The sequence below is a fragment of the Chlorocebus sabaeus genome, chromosome 9 (genome assembly GCF_047675955.1).
Source record: "Chlorocebus sabaeus isolate Y175 chromosome 9, mChlSab1.0.hap1, whole genome shotgun sequence".
Lineage (NCBI taxonomy): Eukaryota > Metazoa > Chordata > Mammalia > Primates > Cercopithecidae > Chlorocebus > Chlorocebus sabaeus.
In genome coordinates, this window is record NC_132912.1 from 85,953,995 (window position 1) to 85,975,089 (window position 21,095).

Below are 21,095 nucleotides of genomic sequence, written 5' to 3' on the forward strand. Positions count from 1 at the left end.
ATAACATTATTGGCCAAGAAATTCTGGAGGAAAAATTTGTCCTCGGGGAACATGGAAAGAGTCTGATGTGGGATTTGTAGTAAAAGTAAAGCACCACCACAGAGGTGTTGCTTGACATGCTTTTCATTTACCTATGGTCACTTAGCAAGATTTCGGAATTCATCTCCTATACAACTTTCTCTTGTAATTCTAGAGATTATAAAGCTAGTAACGAAGACAATCTTTTGTCTAAAGCACTGATCTCTTCCAACTAATTTGATTGCAATCACAGAAGTGCCACTAGAGGTTGTCAGTTGATTGTCACAATATTGTACTAAACATGTTGATCCTGTAGTCTTTTACACAATCTCTTTGTGGGAGGTAACTTTCATTATATCTTTGTTTAGAAACTGGGTTTTCTCACGAAGTCAATATGTGTTCTGTGTTTTGGGGTATCAGGTTGATGTGATGAGTCATAGCTTTCAGGTCTCTGTAAATATTGAGCCCATTGAAGTGATTAAAATTTATTTGGAAATAAGGCAGATATATATGAAACAGTAAAAAAACTATAGAAATTATTATTATTCTCATTATTCAAAGACAAATAAGTATATTTCCGCTAAAATTATCTCATTCCTCTGGGCAGTAAATGCTGTATCTATTCTAAATTGATTTTTATATGAGTTTTGTCTGTGATGCTTTCAAAAGTATACATATAATCCTCTAAAAAACATGCAGAGCCATAGATCAAGAGGTTTTATTTCTGGAGGCATAATAATGGCAGTGGCATTAATGACTTTAAAATAATAATCCGTCAGTTATTTTTATCCTGGAGACTGCTCCATGAAACCAAATTAGCTTCAGTCAGGAATAAAATAATATACCATAATTTGTGAATGCATAATAGTATAAACTAGTATAAAGGAAGTCGAGCTGGCAGATCAAGGGCCCACACAGGAACACAACTATGACCTTTTGTCCTTTGCTAAGATACTGCTTTTTCTTTAATTTTGTTTTCTAATACATATATTTTCCGGGTTGTATTAATTTTGTTTTCTAATATATATCCTTTCTAATCTATGTATCTAATATATATCCTTTGTATTTGTATATGGTTTCTCTTTATATTTTTAAAATTTAAGTAACATTGTTTTATTTCTTAATGTTGTCATGTTTATTTTTCCAAATAAAAAAAAAAAAGATTTGAAGTCATTGTGTATAGAAATCTTAGTAGGGCTATAATCCTTTGAGAAGGGGATTACAATGTCTGTGTCTCAGAGTTTAAGGGAAGCAATACAGCAAGCCATCCTAGGCCTCCATATCCTTTGAAAACTTCTGAGCCCTGTGTTTTCTGGGAAATTTTCCAATACTTTTCTCTGATGGAATGAGCAAAAGTCTCTTACTCACAGACTTTATGGTCTCTTCAGATGCTCACCAGTTTATAACCTTGAGCCAGTCACTTATTGTCTGTGAGCCCAACCTTTCCTCCATAAAATGGGGATAATAATATCTACTTTATAGCGCTTGCTAAAGATAGATTGAGTAAATCTGTATCTAAGACTTTGGAAGTTCCATAAATGCTGAGTCAGAAAGACTCATGTTAAGCTTTGGGGGTACTCGTTCTGTGAGTAAGTACACTGTGTTAAGCATGTATTTATATTCCCTTACATATTTAATGTTTAAGACAATCTTATTAGGTAGATACTATTTTATATCCATTATGATAATGAGGAATGTGAGATAAAGATGCTATTTAATTTCTTCAAAGTCATATAACTAGTAAGCTGAAAAGCTTGAATTTAAAAAGAAGCCACACTCATCCGCTACTCTACACAACCAGTGGCATTGGCCAATTTTATTTTATTTTTTTTCTACACGTTAGTGTGGATTATGATGATCTCTTGGCATCTAATAGTGAGTTCTTTGGGCTTTCTGTCCCTAGAAATTATAAATGCAGGGGTCAAGCACTTTGCCAGTTAGGGAAAAATGTGGAAGGCCCAGCTAAAAAGAAGGCAGGCTCCTTTTTTATCTTAGACAAAGAAACAAAGAAGAATAGACTTCATTTTAAAATGTGTGTGAGCTGGAGCAGTGATTTTTTAAAGTCAAGAACTGTGTATCCCATTAGTTTAAAAAAGAGCTTACACCTTTAATACAATTTTACAATACTCTCTCTATATATATTTATACATGCTACTGGACAAATAAACATTAAACACTTGGCAATAAATCAAAAATAGATAAAATGTAGACAAAAGCAGAATTAAAATCATTCCTTTATACCTTCTGATAAACCTTATCCACAGCTAGTCTAGTGGAGAGAAACCTGGGCAGAAATAGAAAACTGGAGAACTTGAGGAATCAATATTAGCTGCTAGAAAAATTTAGTCTTATAAAGAAGATTGCACAATCATCTAAACACTTGGAAATCACATGAAAATTTGGATTTCTGCCTTCTCTTTGAAAATCAGAAGACCCAGCAACACTGGTTTGCATTCCCACATTAACAACCATTGACAGAAGTTGAGCACCAGCTGGTCTCTTTAGAAAACCTTGTGTTGCACAGTTTATCACAGCCTCTACCATCACTGTTGTGCCCTTAGGCTAATTCATTCTTTTCCTTTGTCTGCTTGTACTCTGTAGGCATTTGAGTTTGGAAGCTCTGAATTAGAGAAACAGTGTTCCAATTTATAATCAGGGCCACAATTTATAATCAGGGCCATTTTGAGCAATTCTGTGTGGATAATTTCCTAAATTTACAAAGAAAATGAGCATGTCATTCTTTCAATAAGACTTTCTTGTGTGTGCTCACAGGCCACTAATTTCTCAATCAGTTGTTTTCTTTTTCTTTTTTTCTTTTTTTTTTTTTTAATTGCTGGAAGATTGAAAAGTAAAACAAGAAAATTAAAATGGAATGCATCCAAATGCTTCATACAGCAGATGTAGTGAATATTGACAGATTTTCCTTAGTCTTTCCCAGCATAGTTAAGTCAATCTCTGATCACTCTACTAGAAAGGAATTAACGTTTTAATGATATACTTTTCTACTTAATTGCATAAGACAAATTTTCATTGAAATTCTCATGTAGGATACTAACAACTGGCTTACTATCTTACGTTTGTTTGTAAAGTTATGCTGTAGACAACGTAAGTTTAGTTACTCAGACTGATTAACATTTGACCTACCCATCAGGTCTTAAATTTTAAAGAGTGTGCTTCTGATATTGTTAGTATGTTAACTTCTCAACCTGCTTGCTGGAAAATTAAATAACAGAAAAGAAGTCTTTCCTTAGAGATTACTTGTCTGAAAATTTATGTTGATAAACAGTTCCAGTGCATTAAACCATTGTGTTACTTCGTTAATGGATAACGTGGCACAGGTAACTAACTATGAAGTCATTAAGGCTTTTCTGTGCTGTGACAATTGCATTTACCTGTAACAGATTAATGAACATGTCAAATGTTTCTTTCTACCTCCCCTTATTTCAGATCAGCTTTGAGTGAGCTTTGACAGAAGATGTTTCGACGGTTTTATCTCTGGACGTGTTTAGCTTCAGGGATCATCCTGGGCTCTCTCGTTGAAATCTGCTTGGGCCAGTATGATGATGGTAAGGTTGCTTTTAGCTTGATCTTTAGAGCAAGCCAGGATTTTTGTTATTACATTGAAAACACACCACAGATATGAATAATGCTAATTTGTAGTTTATTATTGAAAGGTTAGTATCTCCGTGTAATAATTAACCTTAACTAAAATAAGCTTAAAAAAGTGAAATCACATGTCCTTTGTTTCTTAGTAAAGATTGCAGTATGGTAGAAGGAATATAGTTTAGTAGAAAATCTAATGCAAGACCTCTGTTTGCTTATTCTTGCTAGGTAAATGCTTAATTGCTATAGAAACAATATTAAACTGTATTTACTAACCCTTGAATATATGCAAACAAAGGTCTCAAACAAAGCTAGAAATACAAAAGACAACAAAATTTGACCCTCCAAAAGGGTCAGAAGTAGCAGTCATAAGTATTTTTGTTGTTGGCACTTTAACTGGGCATTGCATTATTTTATCCCCCACTATTTTTTTTTTTTTTTTTTGGAAAGAATAGAAAAATAAAAAAGATTTGGTATTTGATTTCTTAAGTTTTCCCCTAACAGTAAGTCAGTCATTTTAGAAAGATTTATTAATTTTCACGTTCCTTAGAATCTGTTTAATACATTAAATTTGCTTGCAATGGCCCAATTGTGCCTGTCTTAGATATTTCAATATTGGCAGAATCTGTCTTAGAATACCCTATAATGAGAGTTAGGATATATATATATAATATGTTAAATTTGATAGAAGATAAAAATGGAAAATGTTTCCTCCCTAGAAATTTTCTATTCAAGAAAATTGAGTTTTATTTCTTTCCTGTCTTTTATTCTTTTAACTTTTCATTGTTGTTATTCAAGATTTGTTTGGCATTCGTGGTGCACAGACAAGCAAACCGGTTGCTCTTAATGGCAGCAAAGGATGTGAATTTATTTTGTGCTTTGATTGGCTGAACTGATTGATCAGAAGATAGATGAATTAGTTTGGCTTTTTCCCAAACAATGTTCAAGTTGTACATATATTAAGACATTCCCAGTCTTCAATAATGTGAGAGATAAACTTCTTTGGGGATTTGCAGAATAATTCACAATAGTATTCCCTTTCATATAATTGGCAGCATAATCTTTTGAACACTGCTGCTAGTTAGCACAGTGTTTACTTCAAGTGCATCTGAATTTAACTTCACATCTTTGACATTTATGGAGATTGTGAATCTGCAGCCTAAAAATGAATTTCAAAAGCAGTATATATAAATAACTGCTATTTTGAAGGAAAACACATTGAAATGAAAAAGAGTTGTGACTCTGTAGTTAAAGAACACATTTTAAATTGTGCCAGAGGAGTAGATTGCAAATCAATGTATTGGTATTACTTTATATAATAAGGCATTCTATTTTCATTCTTATTTAGTGTTCACACTGAGCAGGAAACTATTCACTGTCTGTCTTCACATTAGACATCTACAAACCATGCACTTTTTAGTAATGTAATTTTAGTTAACAGATAAAATTACTTCTGGTTTAACCTGTAATGCTATAAATTGATTTTCTTCATAAGCTTGTTACAGTTCTTAGTCTTATAAATATATTTGCATTGCCTCTAATACGAGATTATCAGGTCATTATTGGGCATCACATAGTCAACTTTCTGAATCCCAGTGGAATTTCAGACTTGCCAAGTGATACAGCACCATGGGGCTGTCTTTAATATACTATACTCACACAGCTGGAATGCTTTGTAGGGTTTCTCCTCTTGGAAGTGATTCAATTCTTAGGAATATTGAAGAAATGGGAAGTATGACAGATAAACTTACTTTTTGTATAGTGTTTTATCAGTTTTCTAACTGTGTGTATATTTCACTATTCCTTCCATGCTTGTATCCTCCAATGTGCCTCCAGATATAATGATGCATTCTCTTTCTTTAGGTCTCCTCCCACTTCTTTCTTTCTTTTTTTGTCTAGACAGAGTCTTGCTCTGTCTCCCAGGCAGGAGGGCAATGGAGCGATCTCAGCTCGCTGCAACCTCCAGCTCCCGGGTTCGAGTGATTCTCCTGCCTCAGCCTCCCAAGTAGCTGGGATTACAGGTGCCCACCACCACACCTGGCTATTTATTTATATATTTATTTGTATTTTTAGTAGATATGGGGTTTTGCCATGTTGGCCAGACTGGTCTTGAACTCCTGACCTCAGGTGATCCACCCACCTTGGTTTCCCAAAGTGCTGGGATTACAGGCTTGAACCACTGCACCCAGACTCCTTTGAATCCTTTATCTCTTTCAAACCTCCCTTAATTAGAGACTCTTTGACATTAGTGTTATTGAATCATTCAGTTATGTATAACTGAAAATGATTTTCATAATTCCTTTCTTTTAATCCATATAAAATCATGAGCCTGTGCCATGCAGGGCTGAAATCAGGACTAGGCAAATCATGGCTAACACAAACTAGCACTAAACTGGAATATGTGACATGAATAACTTGAATAAATATTTGTATCCAAATTTTTGGGTTTGCAGGTACATGGTTAGGTTCAAAGAAGGCAGTGGTGATGGTAGTAAACAGAATAGAGACTTGCAAGAAAAGGCCAAAAGGAAAATAAAACTTGTTATAGATAATCTACTGGTTAGATTAGCCTATTATGATTTTACATATGTAGTTACATAAATAGGAGCTTCAGAGAAAAGTGAAGGAAAATATGTTTAAGCTATCCTTCGTATATCCATATTAAAGAATAATACACTTCTGGATTTTAAATTAAGAATAATTTATTCTGCTTTTCTATGTATTTTTTAATTAAACATAAGGGAGTTGGAAGAAAAAAATGGATTGCTGTTTTAATAAACACTTCATCCTAAAATTGAATATTCTATTATTATCCTTTTGTGTGAAATTATTTATAAGGACAATTTATTTTATGATTATTACTTTTAATAACATGTAACAATATTTTTTACTTGAAAACTTTGGCTAAATTTTGAATCTTTAAAAATTTCTCTTTCAAATTGCTAGGATGATTTTAGACGAAGCAATAAAATTTATAGATGGTCAATTCCATAATGGACATTTCATTTGGTTAATGATTGTAGATCTATACAAGTACTAGTAACATAAATGAGGCTGATAGTATGGTTTTGTGTTTAAAATGTCAGAATGTAGCTGATAGAGCTACTAGAAAATTAGAGTACATAATACATTTATAGTTTATGGTATATCATTTTGTTATTTTGCCCTGATAAAAGAGCATTAGGGGTGACTCACGCCTGTAATCCCAGCACGTTGGGAGGTCAACGGGGGCGGATCACCTGAGGTCTGGAGTTTGAGATCAGCCTGGCCAACATGGTAAACCTTTGTTTCTACTAAAAAAAAAAAAAAAAGCGGGGTATTGTGGCAGGCTCCGGTTATCCCAGCTACTTGGGTGGTTGAGGCAGGAGAATTGCTTGAACCACAGAGGCAGAGGTTGCAGTAAACTGAGACTGTGCCATTGCACTCTAGTCTGGGCAACAAGAATGAAACTCTGACTCAAAAAAAAAAAAAAAAAAAGCATTAGGATTTATGTTGAGTATATCTTTTAATGCATTAATGATCCTGAAAATTTTATTTGAATTGGGAAGTGTGCCCTGATCCCAAATTGAGTGTGGGGAACCTAGGAAGCAGGTATTCTCGGAAAGCAGAGGAAGCAGGACCCTGTGCTAAATTGTATGTTATGAAAGATTTAAACAGATATGTAATACATAGCCATTGTTCGAATATATTTTCCCCAGTTAAGTAAACAAACTAAGTTGTGTGCAGCATTTATGTTGTGCTTTATTTAGTTTTGATTTTGAGGATATATATAATAATAAAAAGTCCAAATGGACTGGGATGAAATGGTGTCTCATTTTTGTTGTAACTTGCATTTCTCTAATGATTAGTGATGTTGAATGTTTTTCGTATGTTTGTTGGTCAGTTCCATTTCTTTTTTTGGGAAGTGTCTATGTTCTTTCCTCACTTATTAATGGAGTTATATGTTTTGTTCTTGTTGATTTGTTTAAGTTTCTTACAGATTCCAGATGTAAATCATTTGTCAGATATATTACTTGCAAATGTTTTCTCCCATACTATAGGTTGTCTGTTTATTCTGATAGTTGTTTCTTTTGCTGTGCAGAAACTCTCTGGCTTAATTAAGTCCCATTTGTCTACTTTTGTTTTTGTTGAATTTGCTTTTGAGGTATTATTTACAAATTATTTGCCTAGGCTAATGTCTAAAGAGGTTTTCCTAGGTTTTATTCTATGATCTCTATAGTTTTGGGTCTTAAATTTAAATTTTTAATTCATTGAGTTAATTTTTGCATATGGTGAGAGACAGGAGTGAAGTTTCTTTCTTCTGCATTTAGCTAGCCAGTTTTCCTAGCACCATTTATTGAATAGCGTGACCTTTTCCCAATTTTTAATTTTGTCAGCTTTGTTGAAGAACCATGGTTTTACATATGTGATTTTATTTTCTGGTTTCCCTATTGTGTCCATAGATCTATGTGTCTATTTTTATGCCAATGTCATGCTGGGTTTTTTTTGTTGTTGTTTTTTATTATAGCCTTATAGTATACAGTCAGGTAATATGATGCCCCCAACTTAATCTTTCTGCTTAGGATTGCTTTGGCTATTCAGGCTCTTTTTTTGGTTCCATATGTATTTTAGATTTTTTAAAAATAATTTTATGGATAATAAATTTTGTACTATGATAGAAATTATATTGACTATGTAGCTCGCTTTGGGCAGTATAGTCGTTTTAATGATATTGATTCTTTCACACAATGATCATGGATATTTTTCCACTTGTTTCTGTCATGTAGTGTTCCTTTCAGCAGTGTTTTATAGTTCTTGTTGTGGACATCTTTTACCTCATTGGTCTCCTTTGTTAAATATATTTCTATATATTTTCTTTTTTGTGTCTATTGTAAATGAAATTGAGATTTTTATTTGGCTCTCAGTTTGAGTGTTGTTGATCTATAGAAATGAAACTGATTTTCAAGCATTTATTTTGCATCCTGAAACCTTACTGCAGTAGTTTATCAGGTAAAAGAATCTTTTGGAAGAAATATCAAGGTTGTTTAGGTGTAAGATTGTCATTAGCAAACACAGATAATTTGACTCCCTCTTTTTCAATATGGAAGACTTATTTATTTCCCTTGCCTGATTGCTAAGAGTGGCCATCCTTGTCTTGTTGCAGTTCCCATTCAGTATGATGTTGGCTGTGGGTTTGTCATGGATGGCTCTTATTATTTTGCAGTATGTTTTTTCAATGCCTAGTTTGTTGAGGGTTTTTATCATAAAGGCATATTGGATTTTATTGACTGTATTTTCTGCATGTATTGAGATGATCATATGGCTATTGTTTTTAAAATTGTTTATGTGGTGAACCACATTTATTGATTTGCATATGTTTAACCATTTGTGCATCCCTGGAATAAAATCCACTTGGCTGTGACAAGTTATCTTTCTGACACACTGCTGGATTTGGTTCACTAGTATTTTGTTGCAGATTTTTGTGTCTATTCATCAGGGATATTGGCCTGTATTTTTCTTTGTGTGTATGTGTTCAATGGTAGGTTTTGGTATCAGGATGATACTGGTTTCATATAATGAGTTAGAGAGGAGTCATTCCTCCTCAGTTTTTTTTTTTTAGTTTATACAAGGTGGTTGCTAGCTCTTTGTATGTCTGGTAAAGTCTGACTGTAAATCTGTTTGGTCCTGGCTTTTTTTGGAAAATTGATTTTTTATTACTAATTCAATTTCATAACCCATTATATGTCTCTTCAGAATTTCAATTTCCCCCGGTTCAATCTTGGCAGGTTATATGTTTCCAGGAATTTATTCATTTCTTCTAGGTTTTCTGGTTTTTGATCATAGAAATGTTCATAGTCTACCATGATTACTCTCTAAGAATCTACATAGACTACTCTCTGAATATATTTTGTATTTCAATGGTATCGGTTGTAATGGTATCAGTTGTAATGCCACATTTTTATCATTCCTGATTGTGCTTATTAGAATCTTCTCTTTTTGTTCCTTGGTTAACTTAAATAGCAGTCTTATCAATTTTATTTATCCTTTCAAAGAAACACCTTTCCCTTTGTTAATATCTCGTTTGGTTTTTACAGTCTCAATTTCATTTAGTTCTGCTCTAGTTTTTGTTATTTCTTCTGCTAGCTTTACATTTGGGTTGTTCTTATGTTTCTAGTTCCTTAATGTGTGATATTAGGTTATTAATTTAAGATATTTTAATCATTTTTTATGTAGGCATTTAGTGCTTTAAACTTTCCTCTTAACACTGCTTTCACTGTATCCATTGTATCCCAGAGGTTTTGGTGAGTTGTATTTCTATTTTTATTTATTTCAACGTTTCTTATTTCTGTCTTAATTTTCTTATTTAGCCTAAAATCATTCAGTAGCAAGTTGTTCAGATTCCATGGACTTGTGTGGTTTTGAGAGTTTCTCCTGACATGTCTTTGTTGTTGTTGTTGTTGTTGTTGTTATTGTTGTTGTTGAGACAGGGTCTTACTCTATTACCCAGACTGAAGTGCAGTGGTGCTATCTCGGCTCACTGCAACCTCCACCTCCCAGACTCAAGCGATTTTCCTGCTTCAGTCTCTTGAGTAGTTGGAATTACAGGTGTGCACCACTAACATCCGGCTAATTTTTGTATTTTTAATAGAGATGGGGGTTTACCATGTTGGTCTTGCGGGTCTTGAACTCCTGACCTCAAATGATCTATCCACCTCAGCCTCCCAAACTGCTAGGATTACCAGCATGGGCCACTGTTCCCAGCCAATATATATTTCTAATGTTATTTCCTCTGTCATATGAGAAGATGATTGACTTGCCTTAAATCCAAGTATTTGGTTAATGTTAGAGAACGTTCCATGCACAGATATGAAAAATGTATACTCTGTGGTTGTTGCATGGTATGTTCTGTAGATGTCTATTACATCCTTTTGATCAAGAGTTCAGTTTAAGTCTGGAGTTACTTTGTTAGTTTTCTTTTGCCCTGATAATCTATATGGTGCTGTCACCAGACAGATTATATAATTAATAGTTGTTAAATACTTCAACTATTATTGCATGACTTTCTTATCTCCTTTCTTAGATCTAGTTGTTTTTATTAATCTGGGTGCTGTGGTGTTGAGTGTATATATTTAGGATGGTTAAATCTTGTTGAATTGAACCCTTTATCATTATATAGTATCCTTCTTTGTCTTTTTTTTTTTTTTAAACCTTTCTTGATTTAATATCTGTTTCATCTGATACAAGAATAGCAACCCCCAATCTTTGTTGTTTTCTATTTGTGTAGCACATCATTGTGTACTCTTTACTTTGGGGCTGTGGATATAATTACCCAGTAGGTCAGTCTTTTGAAGGCGGCAGATTGTTGGGTCTTGCTTTTTTATCCAATTTGTGAATGCGTATCTTTTATGTGGAATATTTAGGCCATTTACATTCAAGATTAATATTGACATGTGAGGTTTTGTTCCTGTCATATTGTTGTTGGCTAGGCACTTTGTATATTCAATTGTGTAATTGCTTTATGGAATCTGTGAACTTTGTACTTATATGTGCTTTTCTGGTAGCAAGTTATTATGCTTTCATTTGCATGTTTAGAAGTCCTTTAAGGATTTCTTGAAGGACCAGTCTATGCGTGAACATTTCCCTTACCATTTGCTTGTCTAGGAAATACTTTTATTCTGCTTTGTTTATGAAGCCAAGGTTAGTAGGATATAAAAGTTTTGGCTGCCATTTATTTTATATATATATATTTTTTTCTTTTAGAAGGCTCAAAATAGATCTCTACTCTCTTTTGGCTTCTAAGGCTACTGCTGAGAAGTCCACTGTTAGTCTGATGGGACTATATTTTGTAGATAATTTGATACTTACTGCATAAGATTTTTTTCTTTAGCATTGACTTTGGATAGTCTGATAAATTTATGCCTTAGTAATGTTCATCTGTATAATATCTTACAGATATTCTCTAAATTGTTTATATCTGGATGTCCTTCTCTCTGACAAGAAGAGGAAAATTTCCCTCAATTATTTCCTCAATTATATTTTTCATGTTTCTTTCCTTTTCTTTTTCCTGAAGAATTCCTCTAAGTATAGATTTGGTTGCTTTCCATAATCCAATATTTCTTGAAGGATTTATTCATTTAAAAAAAAATTTAATATTTGTCTGACAGGGTTAATTAAAAAAAAAAACAGTCTTCTGCATGGTCTAGTGTATTGTTAAAGCTTTCAACTATGTTTTGAAATTCCTTTAGTTACTTTTTCAATTCATGAATTTCTTTTTTAATACAGCTATTTTGCCTTTTATAACCTTCATCATTTTTCTGATTGAGATTCCTTGCACTCCATACTTTGAATTCTTTATCTGTCATTTTAGAATTTTCATTTTGATTAGAATCTATTGTTAGAGTGCCAGTGTAACCCTTTAGAGATGTCAAAACACTCTTTTTATACTGCTAGAGTTCATGCACTGATTCTTCCTCAACTAAAGGAGATATCACTTCTTATTTTTGAATTTTATATCATTTAGGTAAAGCTTTAAAGTTATTTTATATTTTTATTTTTATTTTTCCTTAGGGAATGACTGTGGTTTATTATGATGTATATGATATGCTTTGTTTTGAGGTGCTTTCAGTGTGCCAAAGTTCTGTATGGGTTCTTTGATTGTGGATAATCTTTTTATGGTGACTTTCTTAAATGTTGCCTGTTGTTGTGATGTGTTAGATGTGTCAGCTGAAACGATCTCCTGTGAGACTGAGAGTACAGAGGTCTCAGGAATCTTATCTTATTCACTAGCCCTATGCCTTTCTGAGAACAGGTATTCCATTTGGTGGTGCAGTTTATTTTCCAGTCCAGTGATGTCATTTACTCATAAGAGCCTGCTCATTCTCTTGTAGCTCAGTAATGACTAGAGGCACCCACCCTGGCAGGTGTAGCTGGTGGAGATCTTGTTGGGCTGTGGCAATGTTTCAGTGGAAGGGGGTTAGAGGCCTATACTGGGTCCTCATCCTAGGCAGGCAGGAATGTGATCTGCTTCCCCATCATGCCCCTGTTGCATTTTGCTCATGACCTTCAGTTTAGATATACATTGTTCTTTGACTCCTGGCTATAGTGCAGCTGGAGACCATGTGTATGCACCTCCGGCAGCTACCAACAAAATGGACTCAGGGCAAATCCTCTACCCCAAGTTCATGACAGACAACTTTGTAGCTTGTCTGCATTCAGTTACTGGGACACTATTTCTTTGAATAGAAGGGGAGAAATGGGTCTCACCCTTCATGAAAGCCTCTGTGGCAGGGGCTCACTTTAATGGACGTGTAGCTGTTGTGAAAAACCCTAGAAAAATGTACTCCAATTTCACAAGGGGTGGCCCTTATCTGGTAAATTCTCTGCTATGTCTGCAAGAGTAGACAGGAGGAGCAGAAGATGACTACCTCTCCATATCCATTCCTGGCTGCCGGTGCCACTCCCTTCAGTGATCTGTGTCACACTACATTTCCTTTCTCCCAAGGCGGGCTTTAGAGGGCTGTGAACCCCCATTCCCTATGGGTAGGCCACATTGAGGGTTACATTACCAGGGAGTCACAGTTCCTCAGGGACTCTCTGTTTCCCTTTGATTGTTGATGTCAGAGCAGTTTATGGGGTATGTTTGCAGGGGATCTTGTGATGTGGTAGCTCAGTGACTGAGGTTCTACAGGCACAGTAGTGGCCCACTATGTGTACACAGTACAGCACTTGACATCTCAGTTCAGGCCTGAGAAGAGTGTGGGCACCCCTGTGTGAGCTAACAACATGGATTTCTGTCTTTGGGAATTTTCCAAATTGCCATGGATAGCATTGCCCAGAATTGTGAGGGCAGAAGGATTCTCTAATAATTTGATGGTCAGCAGGTTGTTGCCAGGGTGAGGGGAATAGAGAAGCACCCCCACCTATAATTTTATTGGGTCTCTAAGTTCCTTGGGGGTCAATCTCTGCCAGACTCTTCCGTCCTCTTTCTTTTTCTGTACCCCAGCTTCTTCTTGTGGGTTCTCTGACAGGTCCTGGCTGTCACCTGACTGTTTTCCATTCAGATCATTACCATTAACCTGTAACTTTGATCTTTCTGAGAACTAGCATCCAATGTCAGTCAACCATCTTGGAAAAACAAAGAAATAAACAAAACCTTGACTGTATTTTTATTCTGAGAGGTTAAATTCAAGTTTTAATAGTAACTACTTTGATTTTCTTAGATGGTGAAATCCTGAGACTTTGTCTTTTTTATTAGAAGCTTTGTAAGCTATTACATGTATACGTACATTTTCTAGATTACATACCATATATGCCATTTAGAAAGGGATGACAAGAAATACCATTGTTACTTGCAATGTTAACTCCAATAATTTTTTCTAAACAATCTCAATGTTATTTTCATATGAAATCTCAGCGGTGTCTTTTCATTAGGTTGTACCAAGACTAGCATTTTGTGTCTTCATGTTTTTCTGAAGGTAAGTAATCTCGTGGATCCTTGTGTCTCCAAAATGGATTTGGTTTGAAATCATATATCTTTTGAAAGCATATACCTTTTCTTGCTTTATAACAATTTTCCGGTAATTAGGTTCAGAAATATAAACTCTGTGACTTCTCTAAGTTCTGACCTTGTGCCTTGAAGGATTACTTCAATAGCTTCTCTGTATTCCAGTAATAGACTCTGTTAAAGCCATGTGTATATCCTGGAAAGCAACAGAACTAAAAGAGAGAGAAGAAAAAAGATACTGATAAATAGAAGCCCATTTCATTGTACTTAGAAGATTCTTTTCTGCTAAAACACACACACACACACACACACACACACACACACACACCCTCACCACACCCATGCCCCACCAAACCCACACCCCTTACCCAAAGATGTTATTTCTGAGGTAACTTAGAATATACCAGTATTGGTGCTCAGATGTTCTTATTTGTCCTGCTGAGACAGGGAAAATAAATAAAAGGTCTAATTCAGAGTCCAGGCAATGCATATAAAATCAATAATACCTGGTAAGATGGATGCTTGTCTTTGTGGTTCTAATAATCTGAAAATTTTAGAATGATTGAAAAATGCCCACATTCTAATTATATGAAAAAGCAGAACTCATTTTAAATGTTCTTTATAAAAATTGAAGTTGAGCAAAAATGTAATTATAAACTTGCTTGGCTCTGAGTCATCAATGACTTATACAATCCATAATAGAATTTTTTGTTGTTGTTGTTGGATGTTCTGTCACATCTTTGTATCTGTTGCTACCACTTCTTCACAAATTCCCTTAAGCTCTGCAATTTGGTTTTTCTTGTAACTATACTGAAAGTGTACTCTCTATAGCTTCCAGTAACTACTTCCTTAGACAAGTACTATAATTTTGTAGCATTTCAGCAAACAGCATTATTGATTTACCTTTCCTGCAACTTTCTTTTTCTCAGAGGTTCTTTGTACTGACCTTTTCTGAGTGTCTCCCTATCAGACTTCTACTCCATCTTCTGGTGAATATACTGCTTTTTACTTTTGTCTGATTTTGAAATTGTCCCACTCTCATTTATTTTCCCATAAGGGGCTATCTCCTATTATAAACACATTTGGATATATTCTGAACAATTAAATAACATCATCTCCTTTGCAACTGTCTACTTTCTCTAACTTCTCATTATTTAACTGGCTATCCACTGGATGTGGTTGGTGGTTACCACAACCTGGTGGGTAGAGTGAGCAAGGAGATGAGAAAGAAGAGCTCTTGATCAAAGGTTATAACATTGCAGTTAGAGGGGGAATAAGCTTCAGTGATCTATTGTACACATTGGTGACAATAATACTATTGCATTGTGTGTTTCAAAATTACTAAAATAATAGATTCTAAATGTTTTCATCCTAAAATGACAAGTTTAAGAGTTGATAAATTTGTGCATTAGCATATTTAATCATTTCACAAGGTAAACATATATCAAAACATCACATTGTACCCCAAAATATGTAATGTGTACAATTATTTGCCAATTAAAATTTTAATTAACTAATTAACTGATAAAACATTTTGGAGAAGAGATGATCAGAAAATGTTTGCAGGAAGAATTTTGAGTTTTCATGTAAGGAACTTGAGAAGCATATGGAAATTTCAGGAAAACTTTGAAGAAGACTGAGTTGGTGCTTTTAAGATGTGTATAGCTATCTGTTTGCAGCAATGACAATCATACATGCTGTGATATGAACCCAATCACGCAAGGTTAGGTATTAAAGAATCCAAAGGTAACAAAATAGGGTGTACTGGACGGTTTTGATCCTGATGCAGTTTTCTAAAAGTATACAGTAGCAGAAGTCATTACCTTAGGTTTACAATATCCTCAGCAGCCTTTACCAGAACTTAATATACCTACTCCAAACTTTAAGAAGCAGTAGAGTGTGGTGGTTAAAAATACACAACTTTGGTTTGGACTGCCTAGATCTGAATCCTGGCTCCAAATCTCTGTAGCTCTGTGGCTATGGTAAATTATGCAATATCCCTTTGCTTAAATTTCCATGTCAATAACACATGGCTAGTAGGAATACTTACATTATAGGAATATTATGAATGTTCAATTATTTAATGTAAGGGGCTTAAATAATGGTCACATGGGTACTCTGTTAGCTGTTTTCATCATCATTGTCATGAAAGGTAACAGTGTTAGATGAATGAGCTCTTCTACTTAACTGATATATTATCAGAGTCAAGCTACTTGATCTAAGTCATCTGTTCTTGTTTATAAAATGAGGAAAATGGTATACCTATCTCATAGGGGTATCATGAGTTCAAATAAGACAAAGCATCCAATGCATATGTATCATTTTCTGATACATCAGACATCAATAAAATTATAAGAAAACTATATAAAATATGTTTTGTTTGTATTCCTAATATCACAAGATTTTTGTTAGGAGGTGGCAGAGATTAGGCAGATTGTCATTTTCCTACCATGGTATTGAAACATTTATTGGAAACGGAGATAAAAGCTTTCCTTTTGCTAGGAATGCCATAATTAAATACCACAGACTAGATGGCTTAAACAACAGAAATTTAAGCACTTCTGGAGACTGGAATTATCCAAGATCAAGGTACTAGTTGAGCTCATTGCCTCACAGTCCTCACTCCTTGGCTTTTAGATATCTACCCTGCCTCTTCACATTGTTGCCCTTCTGTACAGGCACACCCATGATGTCTCTCCTTGTGTCCTAGCATCTTCTTATAGGTTTCACTTTAAGAGACTCATTTTAACTTAATTATCTCTTCAAAAGCCCTATACCCAAATATGGTTACATTCTGAGTTACTAGGCGGTAGAGGTTCAATATATGAATTTTGGGGGAACACAGTCTAGCCCATAACACTGAAATAGAGATAGATTCCAGTTAGGTATGCCTGTGAATCTTAGTTCTTTGATACTGCAGGGTCTTAGGCATATAGCTTTTATCAGACCCCACCTGCTGTGGAGGACAGAGCTATTCCAGTTGTCCTTGCCCTAATTCAGTTGCCTTAGTCACTGAGCAATGCAGAGGTCTCAGATGTGAGCCTCTGTGACTCCAGCTGAGTCCCAGGATTGGAGTTAAGAATGGACACAGAAGACAAGGCAAAGCAGCAACTGAAAATCTCAAAGAAAGAGGAGGGAAAGAAAGGTCCTGAAAGTAGCAGGTGTGAATAGAAGATAAAATGTGACCAAATAATTCCTTCAAAGCAGAATGACTGTAGAGATCAACGGGACAGTACAAGGGAATATGTCATTTTCTGTCTACATTTACTCCCTTTTCCTAGGACAGCTTAGTCCTAGATTATTCAGTGAAAATTGCAATTTGACATTAAATTCCTTGCACATAAGAACTAGGAAGGTAGGTGTGGTTTTGTTGTCACTGAAATATTGTAGCTTAGTTCATATTTGTTGTTTCATATGCATTTATGAAGTAAATAAATAAGTTTAGACCTTTGTCACATTGCATTTGTAGGAAACAGTTATATTTTGCAAATATTCAGTTTATTCTGATGAGTCATTTAAATATTCATCTATTAGGCAGAACTGTATAACTATCTCTAGGCAGTGAAATATAAGCAAGTATGACATATTATTCTTGGGCTGATGCAACAAAAATCTACGTGAAATTCTTCATTTTCTCGCTCTTCTGTCAAAACAACTTAGGAAGACATGAATCACAGATGGTTCAGCTATACAAGGTAATGCCTCAGTCAGCCCTTATCCTTGAGTGACTAGGTGGAGTGGATCTCTGCTTCCCTTGCATTCACCTACTCATGATAGATATGCACCATGAAAGTGAGATAATACATTCCCCCATGGATGTAAAGGCCAGTTTGCTGACTGCGACTTTGCTTACTGCAGAAGTTGAAGTGACTCAGCTTCTCTCTTTCAGCTATTCTTAATAACATAGTCAACCACTAATCTCTATTTCCTAAAACGGTACTTTTTTCAAGTATCTCCTAACATTTCTTCTACTAACTACTGGATTGTGTCCATATCCTAGCTTTTGCCCGCTTGTGATATACTCTTGCTTTGCCTACTCATATTATTTCCCAGCATTTCTCAACATAAACCAATTGTTTAGTCACGTTGTATTCTTTTCCATTATTGGAATGTTACATTTTTATTTCCTTCTCTATATATTGTTTTAAAATATTTTTGCTTTTCTTACTGTACGCTCTCTTTGCCCTTTTCTTTCTCATACTCCATCTATCCAGGGCTCATTTATAAGCTCAAGTTCCTTTGTGGAACTCCAGTTTACAACAATACTCACTCTCTCTCTTTCTCCCTCCTTCCTAGAAGTTATTCTTGATTGATTGCTTGTAGGGTTCATTTTTTGCCACTGATTGTATTTAGTGCCTTCTTATATACCATTAAGTGATGTTCCTACTTATTTCATACACATAATTCCTACCTACTTGATATGGTTTGGCTATGTCCTCACCCAAATATCATCTTGAATTGTAGCTCCCATAATTCCCATGTGCTGTGGGAGGGAATCTTGGGAAATACTTGAATCATGGTGGCTGTTTTACCAATACTGTTCTCATGGTAGGTAATAAGTCTCATGAGATCTGATGGTTTTATAAGGGGAAACCCCTTTTGCTTGATACTCATTCTCTCCCTTGTCTGCTGCCATGTAAGATGTCCCTTCCTCTTCCAACATGATTCTGAGGCCTCCCCAGCCATGGGGAACTGTAAGTCCATTAAAAGTCTTTCCTCATATTTTATCTAATCTCAGGTATGACTTTATAGCACCATGAGAGCAGACTAATATACCACTCAACAAGTCTCTTGAAATTATGAATCACATCAATAATCATTTTATGTGTAAGCATCAGTCACTAATAATAACCACTAACATTTATTAAGAATTTATTAATTAAATTCTTATATAGATTTATATAGATTTTATATAGATTTATTTATATAGATTTTCTTTAATGTTCACAAGTACTCCATAGGGTCCTTGTGATTGTAATAATAATTACTAGTATTTCACTATTATTATGTCTAGTTTAGAGATCAGGGAACTATAAAGAAGCAGGGAACTTAAGTTGCTTTCTCATTGTGATTCAACTATTCTGTGGGAAATCTGAGAGCAAAACTGTTATCTCAGTTTGAAGTGCAATAGCCACATGCTGTCCTGTTATTTTACAATGTCAAAATTTCAACAAAAGTTTATCCTTCCAGATTTTTCTAAAATTCTACTTATTACTTGATACTAACTTATTTATTGTTCTTCAGTGTTACTATTGATGACACCCAATCAAAATTAATGCCCATCTTTCCTTTATAGCATGTCATGTAATGTTTGTTTTCATGGTTAGATTATAAAATCCTGAACAGAGACTGTCTCATTTACTTATATTTTCCTCAACACTTGGTAGAATAACCCAATTCGTGATTAACGAAATAAATAAGCATTGAATAAAAAGTAGATTGAGAAGTAAAATGCCTCAGCTAGAAGGGCAAGTTGGCGAGCTTGAGGATAGTAGCTGGAGTTCAAACAACAATTCAAAAATATGTAATGAGAGTTTGATTTATATGACACTGGTCAATTATGTAGGGACAAAATCAGTCCATAAATGTTTAGTAAGGAGATATTACCCACCCCACAGCGTAGTTTTTTTTGCATCCTGTTAGGAAAACAAGAAATCTAGATTATCTCTCTCTCTCTCTCTCTCTATATATATATATATACACACACACACACACACACACACACAATACTAAGTGAATCTCTAAAAATTTACACACACACACCCACACACACACACACATATATGTGTAATTTATCACATTATCATGGGTTATTACTAACTGAATCTCTCATATATATGTAATTATAGATAACATATATAGTTATTCATTGAAAAATTGGAATACTGATAACAGCTCTTCGGCTTAGATCTAGATAACGTTTAAAAAGAACATTGTTAATACAGTCATCAATATTTTATGTGATTGTAGCCAAGATTTGTCCACACATAATCTTCTGGATTCATGGAATGTAATTCTGTTGATATTTCCCCAGGAAAAATTAGAACATTATAAGCAAATATTAATAATTCTTTATACTTTATGCTGAGTATTTTTGGTATATTTCATATATGTAATTTATTAGAGATCAAATTAGTATTCCACGATTGTGTGTTATTCAGAAAAGTATTTGTAGAAAACTCAAACTCTGAATTCATGCTTTCTTCAGGTGTTTCCTCTCCTTCTTGCTCATCTGTGACTATTAGCTGACTTTCTGGGCATTTGTTTATAATGCTAATGGATCACAATGCAGCGACCGTTCCTGACATCAGTGGCCCAGTTCATGTTGTTAATGTTCCCTGCTCTTGTAAGATCCTATACTGCCCCTAAAGGCTGCCCAGCTAAATGCTCAGTGAAGACTCTTCAGCTAGTTTGCATTTATTAAGTTTCTTCATTGAACAATTGGAATAGTGATGAGATCTGTTAAGGCTTACACTTAGATAATGTTTAAAAAGAACATTGTTAACACCGTCATCAATATTTTATGTGGTTGTATCCAAGATTTGTCCACACATGATCTGCTGGATTCATGGAATGCAATTCTGATGATATCTCCCCAGGAAAAAAAAAAAAAATATATATATATATGTATATATATATTATAAATATATATATTTATATATATTATAAATATATATATATTTTATTTATATATATAAATAAAATATATTTATATATATAATAAATATATATATATCATTATAAATAAATATTAATAATGCTTTATGCTGAGTATTTTCATTCATTCATTTATTCATTCAAGTATAGCAATCATTATGTAATACCTGTTATGCTCACATCAGGTTTCTAATAACAGCTAGTGTTTGTGTTATTTGTAAGTGCCAAACACCTTAGAAATACTCTTCTCTATATTTATACTATATACCTTCATCCACACACATTGTATTTTATAGATAGCACACTTAACATATGTATTATTACATTTAAGTTA

At 34.3% G+C, this 21,095-nt stretch overlaps 1 protein-coding gene across 6 annotated transcripts in view; it reads left to right on the top strand.

Annotated features, from left to right (window-relative positions):
* Positions 1-21,095, top strand: part of PCDH15 (protocadherin related 15) — a 1,804,329-nt gene that overhangs the window by 954,397 nt on the left and 828,837 nt on the right. For all 6 annotated transcript variants that reach the window (XM_073019143.1, XM_038008761.2, XM_073019145.1 and 3 more), the window contains one exon: positions 3,466-3,584. In XM_073019143.1, coding sequence (XP_072875244.1) covers positions 3,494-3,584 — 91 coding nt within the window. In that variant the 5' untranslated portion in view covers positions 3,466-3,493. The remainder of the gene's footprint in view (positions 1-3,465; positions 3,585-21,095) is intronic.